The sequence below is a fragment of the Sturnira hondurensis genome, unplaced genomic scaffold (assembly GCF_014824575.4).
Source record: "Sturnira hondurensis isolate 20B ecotype Veracruz unplaced genomic scaffold, ASM1482457v3 Scaffold0008196, whole genome shotgun sequence".
In the NCBI taxonomy this organism is placed as follows: domain Eukaryota; kingdom Metazoa; phylum Chordata; class Mammalia; order Chiroptera; family Phyllostomidae; genus Sturnira; species Sturnira hondurensis.
Window position 1 is genome coordinate 16872857 of NW_028080827.1, and position 14398 is coordinate 16887254.

The following is a 14398-nucleotide window of genomic DNA, read 5'->3' on the forward strand; positions in this document are numbered from 1 at the left end:
GCTTTTGAGGATGGGACCAATGATGCTGAAGGAATTACCACCCTTACTCATTTCCTGTGAGTCCAGAATAGCTTCAAAAAGAGTATTTTTTTGAGAACCCAGTTTTTTAGTGGGCGGGCTTTTGGAAGACCAGGCGCACCACCCTCCTGGGAGCTGACAGTACATTTTTAACTCTGGTGTCAGGTTGAAATTTCGAAGAAATGGTGGGAAGGAGGAAAATGGTTATGACCTGTTTCTCAGCAGTCTTGGGCAAAGACAGTCATTGTAGTTTGGGCAGGGGCTTAGAGAAATCACTCTATATGTTCTGTAAGGGACAAAGAGAACCAGGTTGGGGCTGGAGCTGGCTCGCATTGGCTCACAGGAGTCAGCTGTGTGCATCTCTTCCCAACTCTGAATTCGGTGAGAACAGACTGGTAGCCTGAAATTGGGAAATACTATAAACTAAGGTTTTGTTTTGAGACCCAACTATTAGACATTTAATACCATACCACTGGGCAAAACATTCCACAGTCTGGCCCTACTCGCTAAGATCTGTCATACAACCAGTCAGCGTGAGCTCTAGGTTCCACCCCAAGTGGACAGTGCATCATCCCGGTAAACGCACTGCTTCTGGCCCTCTCCCCCTGCTGTGCATGACTGAACCTGGGGGGCGCTCCTTCTCCACCCCGGCTCCCTCCCCACCTCACCCCTCCTCAGACACTTCCCCCACAGGCAACAGCCCTGTGCCTCACCGATTCAAGGTGATAACTTATCCCATTGGCTTTGCTGGAATGGATATCTTGTTTGAACAAAATATATTAATCTCTATACTATTCTCTTTACAATTAATCACATCCTGTCTTGTGGCCCATCATCGCCCTGAATTTTTAATTGAACCATTTATTGTTATTTAACAGTTGGTATGACTTAAATAAATAAATATACTCATTTTTACTACATACATGAATGGTGGGCAGCAACTGCTGTCTCAAAAAAGTTCAATAATAGATGTCTTATGCCCCCGGCTCAAGGTGCCCTGCCTTGTGTGGCCTTGTGTGTCACTCTGAATGTGGCCCTTCACCATCACTGTGTCTCTAGTACCTCAACTAATACCTTTCATACCGAAGGTGAACAATAACCATTGGGTGACCTTAACTAAAACCCTCCAGCCCTCCAGTTCTGCATTTGTTAAACTAGACCAGACGAACCGCAAAGGGCCTTCTCACCCTCTTATTCAGTGGCTTGATGTGTTGTTTCCACAGACTGTAAGCTCCCTGGGGCAGGGTCCCCTCCTCCGAGAGACAATCCAGTGAAGGGAAAGAGCTCAGCCTTTGGTGTGGGCTGTATCTGTGTTTGAATCTCAGCTCCACCACCTAGTGGTGCTTTTGCCCTGAACAAAGCTCTTGATAGAGGAAATAATTAAATGTATTTCCTTAGGTAGTTTGAAGGTTAACTGGGATACTGTACAGCAAAAGGCACAGACAGTACTTGGCACACAGCAAGGGTCCCCTGCCGGTGGGTGTTCTGCAGCGTCATTCCAGAGGCGGCAGAGCTGGTGCGTGTGGCCTGGAAACCGTCAGAGTGAATCATCTGACACGTTCTGTCTTCCTTTTTGTTAGACTGTGGTCAGAAGTTTCAGCCCTGGGTTTTGAGAAGACCACGCCCTCCCAGCATCTTCAAGACCACCCCGACCCCCACAGCAGACAGTGGTTCTCAATTCTCATTCCTTTCCCCTTTGCAAGGCTGTTTCTTTGTGAAACCCCAGCCTGCAGCCCAAGCACCATGAAGGGGTTTCTGGGGCTTAGGCCAAGGGTGAGAGAAAGAGAGGGAGGGAGAGACACCAGCGCCCTGCTGCAGGTGGGCCTTCCGTGGGGAAAGAAAGGACTGGCATACAAGAGAGGTGAGTGGGAGGATCTGGCATCTGGCAGATACTTTCCTTTTTTTCTTTCCAGGAAACCGAAAATTACTCCAAAAAAAGTTGAGTTTACAGGAATGTAAGAGGGTGAGGTAATTTTAAATGTTCATAACAAACTAAAGAGCAGGAGGTGGGACCAGCTCTGGGAAGGTTTAACTCTGCAAAGGCTGCTAGCCCTGCCTGGCCTTCCTACGGCCCCGCAGGCACTCGGAGCCAGCCCTGGACCCCACCCAAGTGCCCAGCAAGACATTGCCTTCCCCACACCTTACGTTTCCAGGGGGTCTCTCCAAGGTATCATCTCTTAGCTCGGAGGTCATAGCCCCAGACACCAGGTTCATTACTGGGATTTCTTTACCTTTTGATCTCAGATTCTTAGCTGGGGGAGAAATAGGCCTCACACTCACCAACAAATTCTGGTGTGCCAAAAATGTTCTTAAATTCAACTCCATCTTCTATTTCGTGAGCCAGGCCAAAGTCAATGAGCTTGATGTGTGGAATGGGAATATTCTTGTCTAACAACATAATGTTTTCTGGCTGGAGAACAAACACAAAAAGGAAGAAAAGATGGTAATTAAAGCCCTGTATTGTGTTTTTGCTCTGGGGCTGGGGCGGGGTTGCCGTTCCTTTTCCAGAGACTGAAACAGCACCAACTCGCTCTTGTTTGCCTGTCCTCAGGCTTCTGCTGTGAACTCAAAACCAGGCCCAGCACCCAGGGCAAGGCCTGGGTTCTACCGAACCAGTGACTCCTGCTGCTCGCAGAACTGGAAACTGGCTTTAACCCCCCCTTCTGTCTCTGAAAGGCAGATTCCCTCAGTGCGGTGCCTCTGTTTCCTCATCTGCCAAAAGGCGCAGAGATACCTGCCTTTCCTATAAACAAAACCACTGCCTCTGTGAGAATGCGATGCGGTCAGGGCCGTCACAGCCAAGCCTTGGTTTACACGTGGCTCGCTGACCTTCTCCTCCCTGACCACCTCCCGCCCCTGGCCAGCCAGCTTCCTGTTGACAACACTCTTCTTCTTCAGACTATCCGGGCAGCTCGTGCTTCTCTTTGTGTTTAACCAGTTTGGGCCTCAGTAGGGCACAGGAAGAAATGCACCTGATTTCCAGGGAAAATACCTGCGGTCCAAGCTATTTCCAGCAAACTGCCAAATCTGACCCAACCGTGTGAATGTGTGGTGGCCAGGGAGCAGCCCTCCCCTGGCCTCGCACACCCTGGGTGCCCAGTGAGACGCCAACAGGACCCTCGGCCGTCTCTTCTCACTCCCACCCAACCGCCCCGAGTACCCAGTGGGCAAGCAGGTCCCTCTGCTTCACCCGCTTCCTTCCCGCTCCCCACCACCACTCTCCGGGGCTCCACTGAGAGTGGGACACCCTGAAAACATACATCTGCCCAAAAACTTGTACCCAAATGTCATGGCAGCATATTCACTAGTCCCAAAGTGGACACAAACACAAATGCCCATCACCCAATGAGCGGATAAACAAAATGTGGTGTATCCATTCAATGGAATACTATTCAGTCAGAAAGAGGAATGAAGGCAAAGAAAAAAACCAAAAAGAGAGGCAGTGGCAATGGCAGTGGTAGTGATAGTGGTGCAGGTCCTGCGGTGTGGGGATTGGCTACAGGGAGCACAGATGTGTGGCCCCCAAGGCCTCAGCGACAGCCCTGCCTGGCACAGGGTAGTCAGGGTGGGGCTTGGATACGCAAGGCAGTGAGGAGATGTCTTCGGGCGGCCCACCTTCTGTCACTGTGGCTGGGGCTGCAGGGCTGCACCACTGGAGCCAGGAGGCGCCTCCACGTGCCTCACTGCCCCCCCCCACCCGGAGACAGCGCCCCCTCCCCGTTGGTGTGCACACCATGACAGAAGAAAGACTAGAAGTCCTTCAACCAGAGCCTGGTTGAGGGGAAGCTCTTCATCTACAACCGGACCACTGGAGAATTCACTGGGTTCTTGTCCCCACCTCAGCGCTCATGCACAGGGCCATTTGGGCCATTTGCGCCTCCCTTCGGCCCTGCCCTGCCCCGCCCCGACTGGAGGAACACAGAGACCTTGGGCTCACTGTCACCCGTGCTTCTTGCTTCCCACTCTGGCCACCAAGGTGTCTCAAGGCTGGCCAGGGATTTGGACCCCATATCTGAAGTTCCTCCTGCTTTCGAAAGGACCTTCTTCTTGCTATCTCAATCTCCACTAATAGCCTAATAATACCCAGGAGGCAATGCAGAGAATGATGTTCACCCAACTTCTGCCAAGGCAAGCAGTGCCCTAGCGTGCTCCATCATCCTTGTGGCCACCCTGATGGTAGGTACTGTTCTCCACCCCACTTTGCAGATGAGAAAACAGAGGCTCAGAGAGCTAAAGCGTTTGTCCAGGGTCCAACAGCTCATAATAGTAGAGTCAGGATGGACTCTCCAGGCAGTCCGAGCCCGTTCTCTTCACTACGTCACCCAGTTTGGTCAAACATCTTCACTGGTCCCACTGACCATCGAAGAAAGCCCAGATGTCCTGTCTGACAGTTGAGGCATCTGAGGCTCTGCACCGGCTGCCCCATGCTGCCCTTCCAGCCTCACTGCCCATCCCTTGCCTGCACCCACCCCTGTCCCCTCAGAGTGCTCCTACCACACCCAAAACAACACCTCAATTCCCTCCTTCGCACCGGCTCTTCCCCTTGCCTAGAATGCCTCGCCTACACTCCTTCACATTTTCAGAGCCCGTCCTCGAATCCCTGCCTCCTTTTACTCCCTTCCTTTTCAATGAAATGTTCCTTGACCTTGTGCTCTCACCCCTTCAGTGCTGATCAGCGAATGGTTCTGGTTGTAAGCTCTCTCTCATATTATGATGCCACTTTCCTGGATGGTGGCCTCCCTGAGAAAGTTCAAATCAGTGCCAAGGGTCCTGGCATCCCCTATGGTCTCTTGCGTTCTACATGTTTCATTAAAATTTGCTGACATGAATTGAAAGAATTGGGGGCCAATGGTCCAGAAACACCCAAGGGCACCCCTCCCCACAGAGCTGCTATAGGGCTGCATGACAAGGGAAAGGGTCTCAGGGAGGGACCCCAAGGGTAGTAGCTCCCCCCAAAGTTGGGGGGAGCCATGCCCCCCATAGTTTGGTCTAAGCTTCTTTGCTTCCCCCTCTCCTCAAATGGGGTGGGGTGGTAGAAAAGAGCCCAGGCCTGGGTGTTGAGAAACTCCTCTTTCAGCTCTACCACCCGAGGCTGTGCAAGGCTGTGTGAGTATAAGACAGGCGACTTCCTGTCTTGGCCTCAGCCCCAACTCTAAGATAGACAGTAGATGACGTTCAAAGCCTCTTTGAGCTCTAGGCTCTGCAACTGCAACGTGGCACAACATCTTGCGCTGGCTGTGGGCCCACATCCCAAATTTCTACTGTGCTGGGCTGAAGGCAGGACATGCAAAGGCTCAGGTCACCCAGCCCCAAGTCGGGAAGGAAGAACAGGCAGCTGCAACCACAGGCCTCTGGGACCAAGCCAGACTGGCCTCTAGGGCAGTACAATCCTATCCATACTGCCTTGCTCCTGTCATTCTCCTCCAGCTTCATTTACTTCGACCAAATGCTTCACCCACATACCTGACATCATCACCAAAGCACACCTGGAGGGAAAGCTCACAACTCCATAGGTGCCTGTGAACTTGCCACCAGGAGGTAAAACTGCCCTCACCTGTCAAAACAAACCCACCCAGCTCAGCCCACCAGGCAGCAGTGGGAGAGGCCAACATGCCCCTTCACATCCCAGTGGATCTAGCCAGAGGTGCCTGCTGTTGTGCCAACCCAGCAGCTGGCCCTCCAGGTGGGACCCATGTCAATGGGTGATCCCCAGCACAGTGCATCCAGGAGCCCCTGCGGGACGAAGGCAGCATCTGGGGGTGTATGTAGTAAGGTGTAAATGACCAGAGCTTAGAGTCAGGCAGGTCTGGGTTCAAATCCCAGCTCTGCCACTCACAGGAAAACTTGGGCAAAGTCACTGGATCTCCTGGAGCCCTGGTTTCCCATCTGTATAATGGAACAACACCTGCTACAGCACAGAGTTGTTCTGGGGACTCAGAGATGGTCACATAAGGAACGGTGCCCGCTGAGATTCAGAGAATGGTAGCTGTGTCTGTTCTCCCCTGTCTGGAGTACGGTATTGACAACAGTCATCCCTGGGAACTTTCCTGAGTCCCTGCCGCATCACCTGTGTATGGCTGAAGAACATGCCCGTCATGGACCCATCTCCTCCCTCCCTCACCTTCTGCTTCCCTCTTCCCACCCACCTTCCCCCCAAGACTCACAGCATTGGGGCTGGCCTCAGGTCATTTAGTCCTCTCATGCTGCAAAGCAAGCCTCAGAGGCTGAGAATGCACCATGGCTACTGATCAAGGAGCAGAGTCTAAGTCTGCTGGGCCCTGGCCTAGTGTCCTCTCCAGGTGCCCGCGTGACTGCTTGTCACCAGATAAGGCTGCTCAGCTCAGCAGAGCTGGGGCCCAGCATGGGACGAGGAAGCTGCCTGTGAACCTTCACTGGCAATGTCAAGCAGAGCCCCAGGTTATTCAGGAAATGCTGGGCAACCTGAGAAAGCAAGGCCGCTCGCTGCCAGGCCTCTGTGGGCAGGTTTTCACGGGGCTGCAGCTCACTCTCCTGCTGGCACTCTGCAGATGACAGGCACCCCACCAGCCTCCAGTATCACCCAGGCCCCAGGCAGGTGTCCACCTCTGGCCAGCTCACCTTCTGCTACAGCGGGACTGGCTTCCTCATCACCCCCACCCACAGCTGCAGGTCTCTCTGCCTTCCTGACAAGCTTCTCCTTCCCCCTCACCACCCAGCTCCAACTCTTCCACACTGGAACGTCCTCTGTGACCCCTCCACTCCACACATGTAACTACTTGCTTCCACCCAAGGGCCAGCGTGGTACTCTGACATGGCTCTAGCAGAGAACCAGCTGCATTGTAATTACTTCCTTCTGTGTCCTCTTCCCACTATATGGAAGCCCCACAAGGGGAATAGGGACCTTCCTCTTATTTCCATCTCTACAAACAAGAGCAGCTGGCTTTTCAGTTCCGCAACGTTTCATTCAGTTCGCAGGCCAGCACTCAGTCCACTGAGCCACACCAACCAGGGCCCAACAGCCTTGTTAGAACTACACTCATCTGTCAACGGCATCCACAGGTTGGCTGCTGATGTACGACTGGCAAAAACCGAGGAAAGTGCTCTATGAAAATCACTTGGCTCTCTGGAATTTATAATAAAAAGTATTATATATTTTATTATTTGTAAATTGTGCTACAAATATTTATATCATACCACTCACAGTAAACGTGTGTGTGTGTGTGCATTGGCTTTCTGGAGAGCTGGCTGTTACCAGAATACCATGGCCCAGAACCTCAGCACGGTAGGTTACTGTCTCTGTTTTCCACACAAGAAACTGAGGAACAGAGCAGTTAAGTAACTCGCTCAAGGTCATACAGCTAATAAGTGGTGGAGCTGGGGTGGGGCCGGGTCTCAGTGCCAGGTGCCTGCTCCACCACTCTCCACTGCTTCCAGAATTGTGATTCTTTCACTTGTACTGAGATGGGCTGCAGTGGGAGGGCCGACGACGGAGCTGTGGATAGAATTGTAAAAAGTACTGCTTGGCCCTGGCTGGTATGGCCCAGTGGACTGAGTGGCCTGTGAGCCAAGGGGTCACTGGTTCCATTCCCAGTCAGGGCCCATGCCTGGGTCGTGGGTGAGATCCCCAGTGCGGGGCACACAAGGGGCAACCAGACATTGATGCTTCTCTCTCGCTCTTCCTCCTTCCCTTCCCTGCTCTAAAAAATAAATAAGTAAATATATATATATATATATATATATATATATTTAAAAGATTGAAAAGTACTGTTTGAACATGTGATAGTTCAATGGGGATTAGGCCCAGCCAGGGAGTAGAGGCTGCAGACATCTGGGAGCAGCAAGAGGCCTCTGAGCACCTAACCCTGATGGCAAAGGCAATAAGGACAAAAGAGGAGAAGGCGCTGCGTTTTTGCCGTAGGTTCCTTACGTGTAAAACAGGGATCAGGAGCCACCTACGGCAACCGCACCAGCCTTACGTAGTGTCCTGCCGCCCTGGGAGTCTGCACGGCCTGCCAGCTGGAAAATGCCACCTTAGTCCGTCTCCCTTTAGATGTTTCCATGCCCACTGCCCGTCCTGAATTCTTTTGGAGACAAGGGAGGAATAGGGAGAAATTCGGCCTTACAGGGAGGCTAGTTAAAACTTACAGCCAGCCTTTGCAAGGCCTTTTAGTGTTAGCAGGGCCCTTTCATAAACAGTTATCTCCCCGGTGCCTCACCCCCCTCCGATGGGTCAGGAGGGAAAGGCAGATTTGTCTCCACACTCGAGATCTGGAAAGGTTAGAGACGTGACCTCCCCATAATTCCACAGCAGAGGGGAGACTCAAATGCAGGCCCGACCCCCAATTTTCTCCCTTTTCCCCTTCACCATGCGGCCTCCTGCTCTGTCTTTCAAGGATCAGCTGGTTGATGTGTTGCTCCTCGTGTCAACTCTTTTACTAATGGGTCTCCGTCGTTCAATTTTTGCCACATTTTGTTCTCTCCCTCAACCATTCAGTGCAGCATCCTCGGTTCACCTGTCCTCAGGTTACCCTAGGGTGGCCTGGCAAGAGTTGAGGAAGCAGCCGGCATGCATTTCTAGGCTCCAGGCTCACAGTCTGGTGCAGGGCTGAGGTCAACGGGCCCAGGGAGTACACTCTGGGGCTGGGGCACAGGCTAAGCTTTGGGTGTGAAGAGCTGGAAATAGGTCCATCCCTCAGAACACACAGAAAGGGTAGGAAAATCAGGACGGACTTGTATAAAAGCTTCTATAGCAAAATAAAATAATTCAGAACACACACGGGCTGCTTGGGTGAGAACGCAAATGGAGAAAGCAGGAGGGAAGATCCTGAAAATAGTGTCATTCTAAGCACCTGGAAACACACACACGCGCGCGCACACACACACACACACACACACCTGTTCATAAAAAGCTGGAGAATAATGATTGTTATGCTATTATTTTCTTATAATAGCATAAAAGACCATCAATTTCATTTTAAAATGTTGATGGGGTATCTTCGGTTCATTTCTTTCTAACATTGCTACTACAATTTCCTACTGGCTAATTTTCTCCCATCCATTCTCTCCCCTCTCGGAGAACTTTTTTTTATATCAGAAACAGAATCGTGTTTCTCCACCAATTAAAGGTCTTCTATAAATTATTGTTCCGTTTCTTAAGTGTGATGATGGTGCTGTGGGTTGCTAGGAGACAGACCTTTATCTTGGGAGAGACATACGGAAGCGTTTAAAGTGAAGTATCAGGATGGTTAGTTCTTTTCAAATGATACCTAAAGTTTAAAAAACCAGATATATGTGCATATATAATGTTCTTTATGTAACATACATGTTTTTGTTTTTTAAAGACAGAAAGAGGTAAAGCAAGCGTGACCAAATGTTGAATTTAGGGGGAGAGTATCTACTGTTTTCTCTAATTTCTTCCAATGCTTTGAAATGTTTTCATAATAAAAACTTTCGGGGGCAAAAGCCCTCCAGGGCTGCCTGCCTGCACGGACCCCCCTGGTCGGCCCTGGACCTCCACCGTCTCCCCTTGACCCATCCTGACGGTTAAATCTCTGTGGAAATAGCCTCATTCTTGTAAGTTCTACTCTCATTCAAATGCATGCACATTGTATAGCAATTAATAAAATACAAATTAATCCATTTAATTTAAATAGTATAATCATAATTAAATACTCCTCATATCTAAAGAGGAACAGCTTATTAGAAAGAAAAAACAGTGCAGCTGAGGAGTTAACTGTATAAAGAATAAATGTGTACAACAGTCCAGACCTTTGAATTAGCCGTGTGTAAAAGGCGTGGCCCAAGGGAGAAATCTGCCCGGTTAGAATCTGGTGAAATAAAGGCTGGTGACACCCAGCTTTGCTTAATGGTTCCTCACTGACTAAGCTCAAGTCCAAGCCCTGACATTTAATACCTGTGTGATCTTGAATGAGTTACTTAACCTGCCCTGAATCTCAATTGCCTTGTGTGTAAAAAGTGGCTATATCTTGCACTTTAATGCGTGGCTGTGAATCAAATGAGAGAACAGATGTAAGCATGTACCTTCTAGAACATACCATATACATTAAAGCATTTATTAGTACCATTCCTGTGAAAGCTCAATGAGCAGACCCCACCACGTCATGAACAGAAGAACAGCTCAAAGGATGATCAGGGCTAGAAGAATAAGGGTTTTTGGAGTTATCGCTGCTTAACACTGTTTATGTAAATCAGAAAGCCCCCCTTGAGAGTTTTTGGTTATGGGCTTCCATACAATTTCATTCAATGTTCATGTCCTATTTTTTTCCCTTAAATACTGGTCAGACCCAAGAACTACCTCCCATTCTTGAATTCTCAAGTCGATTAGGGTTAAGGTGGTGGGGGAGGGTGGGGACACATCCTTACTCAGGGAGGAACCTCCTAACTCCAAAATAAAGAGAAATCCACACAAAATGCCCTTTACAAGGCCCTTATTTGGGTTGGGATTATATACCAGGGTGAGGTCCCTGGGTGGCCCTGAGCCCCAATCCCTGCTAACCCATTCTGTGGAAGGCGTGTCTGAAGCCACATCAGGTGCTACCCAGTACTGAGCGGCGTCAGCCCCCATGTCCCTCCCGTCTGTGCGCACACGGGCATTCACCTGCTTCCCACACCAGCAGGCCTTTCTGTGGCGAATCCACACCTCACTCCAGGATGGTTTTCACCCTGCTGAGGCAGAGAGCTTGCCCCTTGGAAGGATCATTCTTGGTTAGCTTTTATTTCAGGCGGCCTCCCCTCAGAGTCCCATTGTGGCCATCTCCCACTAGATGGTGGGCCCTTGGAAAGTGGGTGTTATATCCCGTTGATATTTGTCACTCTGCCCTCTGGCCTAAAGTAGTCCCTCAATGAATGTTCACGTCACTGAACTGAAATCTGCCTGCAACCTCTTTGCTTTTTCTGATTGATATAAAAGGGCCTTAGCCATCCACGCATGCATTTGGTCTCACTAAGGCATTCTCATTCATTCACTTATTCGCTCCACACCGAGTAAACTGTCATGTGTCAGTCACTGCACTAGACACAGGCAGCAGGAAGTGATTCACAGTGATAACTGCTCTCGGCAGTAGTCTGTACAAAGGGCGACAGAGCAGAGAGGCAGGTTAGTTCTCAGTTATGCTTTGGGAGGTGACAGGGAGGCGCAAGGCTTCCAGAGGAAATGGTGTTTCTCCTGGGCCTTGAAGGATGAGCGGAAGCCCACAGGCAGAGAAAAGGAAGAGCAGCAGCATCCTGGATGGAAACAGCATGAACAGAGGAGGAGAGAGGCCAGCAGAAATGGTATCTGTGGTCTGCCTGGCTAGGACTAGCGTCTTGGAGTGAGGAAAGGTGGACGGGGCCAGAATCAAGGCAAAGGCAGCATAGACAGGCCTGAGAGCTATGCTGAGAATGCGCTCATTTTTCCTTTGGGTGATAAGGATCCATCAGATTTCTGGGCAACAGCATGCCATGATCTGTTTACCAAGACTGCTTATCACCGTTACTGTGTCCATTCATCTGCTTTCTGCCACAGAGCTGGGAGCGTGTCACAAGCAGGGACAGAGGCTCACCGTCCCCAGTACAACGGCTGGCATAGGAGTAGATGTTATTTGTATTCCGAAGACAGGCCAGAGAGCTGACCCTCCACCATCACCTGCTCCTTCAAGCTGGAAAGTGAGAGTGGAGAACAGGTCATTGGTGGGGGCATGGACACCACATGGTTAGCCTGGCTTGCTTGGTGAGGCAGAATGAAAGAGGAGAGGAAAACAGAGACCCCTCGTTGAGAATGAAGACTAGGAATAAAATTGTGTTCATATCAAATGAATTTGATAAGGTGGGAGACAACATGGAACCGAGAAGTCCCCTCTGAGCTGGGTCTTCTCCGTGTGATCCCCTCCAGCTGGCGGAAAGTTTCAGCCAGGGGCCACACATACCCCCATTCTGGCTCCAGTAAGTGTCTACCTAGTCAGGAGGTCATCTCGCTGAGGTCCCTCTATTTATCACTTTCTGAAGTGGCCTAGCTGGACCCAGGCCAAGGGACCCACTGGTGGGAAGTCAGAAGAATCAGAGTCCACACGTAACTCTAAGGAGAGAAGGCCGGGGTAGATACTAGCTGAATCCTCACCCTACACACATCCAGGAGAAATCCACAGACTGTGGAAAACGTCCAGACTGAGCCCAGGAGCCGGTGAAGATCCTGCACCAGCAGCCCCACCCAGCAGCCGATCAGCTCTCCGCTGGGCAATGGAGAATTGCACTGGCAGGCTTTGTCTTCCCAGTCCATTGGGGCCCAAAACACTGTAACAAGAGTTGTGTTTCTTTTCCTCTATTCTGCAGAGGGAAATAACACCACCAGCTATGATTACAGAGCACCTATTTGGTATTCCACACTTCACGCTGCTTCTCTGTAGCCCTTACAACAGCTCTGTCAGGCAGGTATCATTGTTTGCATGGAAGCTGGAAAACTTAGTTCGGTTGTATCCTGGTACATGGTAGAGGCAGACACAAATGCTGACCTGGCTAATTCCAGCTGCCGTGGAAGCAAACTACACAGCACAAACCTGCTGAGTTCATGGGCCCTGCAGACCTCCACCAGACCCGTTTCCAGCAGTCCCCAACCTTTCTGACACCAGGGACCTGTTTCAGGGAAGACAATTTTTCCACAGACCAGGATGGGGGGATGGTTTCTGGATGATTCAAGCACATCGCATTCAAACTCACCTCCTGCTGTACAGCCCCATTCCTAACAGACCCAGACCCGTACCAGTCCGAGGCCCAGAGGTTGGGGATCCTCATATTAGAGAACAAAGGAGGCCGTGTTGAGGCTGGTCTGCTGGAGCCAGCAACAACATGAAAACAAGCTAAATGCCTGTAGTATCACCGGGAAGGAGGCACAGATGTAATGCAGGCAGAGCATTTCCTGTTTGGTATATTTTCACATGGAGGTGCGAGGGTCTGCCCAAGCCACACCCTCCCCAGTGACCCCAACCTTTACCCCCTGAGACTTAAGTGAAGCTCTGTAAGAAGTCTTCTGTTGGAGGATTTCAATATACTGTGACAATGACAATCGGATAAGGAGAGGGGACACACAGCAGGTCACCTCACAATGTAGAGTAAGCATGGGGGTGAGATCCATGTGCCAGAACCAAGCCCGGGCTCTGATGCAGTCGCTGTGAGGCCATGGGCATGCTGTGGCCTCTGGGCTGTCCTCCAAGTCAGAACTCAGGTGTCAGCCTGGGCTCTGCCGTCTCCTTCATCTCCTGAATCTAATCAGGCACCCGATCAATCTTGAGATCAGCCTCTGAAGCAGGTCTTAAATCTGTCTCCTCAAATTAGTTTGATAGTTGTTAGACCTCACCTGATTAATGAACTAACCTAGCTGGGACCCTAGCCTGCAGGCTGCCACCGTTCTACCCAACCTTCTGGCCAGAAGGACCCTTTCTGAAACACACACCTGCTTACCTCACCTCCACGCTCAGCTAGCCCCCAGTACCCCTCGGGGTAAAGTTCCACCTCCTTGGCTGAGCTCCCACACCCTCACGTCTACCTCCTGCTCTCTGCTTAACTTCTCCAGCCACTCAGCATATTCACCCTTTATCTGTACTTCCCTGAATGCACTGTGCTCCTTGGGGACCATGTACACTGCTGGCCTCTTCCTAAGAAGACCCTCCCCCTCTCATAATGCCTGCCCAGCCTTCAAAACTCAACTCAGGTACCACCGTCTCCAGGAAGCCCTCTCAAATGCCCCAGTCTGATTTAGATGCCCCTCTTATTGACCCCCCAGCCCTGCTGTACTTCCCTCTACCACAGTACTTAGAAATGTTGATCTTTCTTTTCTGTCTTCTGTACTAAGCTCACTGGAGAAGAGGAACTAAGCCTAGACAGGGCCTCGGTTGATTCTGCATCTGTAGCAATACCCAGCACATGCTTGAAACACAACAGGAGTTTCTGGGTAGAAAAATGAGTAAACATGTCCCTCGCTCGGATCATGGGTTAGAGATCTTTATGCTTTGGGTGCCTGTACAGGCTCATCGGTCTGTGCAAAGGAGCTCAGTAACTACGGAAAATGATCATTCTACTTTGACCACACTCTGGCTTTAAAGTCCTGTGTGGTCACAGTGAACCTTCTTGACCCTGAAGAACAGTTACCACAAATGATCGGTGGGTGCCGGATGCAGCTGGATGGCCATAGTATGGGGCGGGCTGGGGGAGGGAGGCCAGTGATCCTGGATACAACTTCTGGTTGAGGGATGCTGGAGCGCCAGCCCACCCCAGCCGTCCCCTCCGAAGGCTTCCAGTTCGCTTCCTTGGCAGTTAGCTCTTGCTTACTGAAAAGCCCGGTCTTGTTGAATGCCTTTGGTTTTGAGTTTCCTGTCATTGACCTACTTATTTAAAATTACACCCCACCTGT

General features: G+C 50.7%; 1 protein-coding gene across 7 annotated transcripts in view; it reads right to left on the reverse strand.

Moving 5' to 3' along the window:
* Nucleotides 1-14398, reverse strand: part of DAPK2 (death associated protein kinase 2) — a 106149-nt gene that overhangs the window by 24720 nt on the left and 67031 nt on the right. For all 7 annotated transcript variants that reach the window (XM_037054090.1, XM_037054089.1, XM_037054094.1 and 4 more), the window contains one exon: nt 2299-2428. In XM_037054090.1, coding sequence (XP_036909985.1) covers nt 2299-2428 — 130 coding nt within the window. The remainder of the gene's footprint in view (nt 1-2298; nt 2429-14398) is intronic.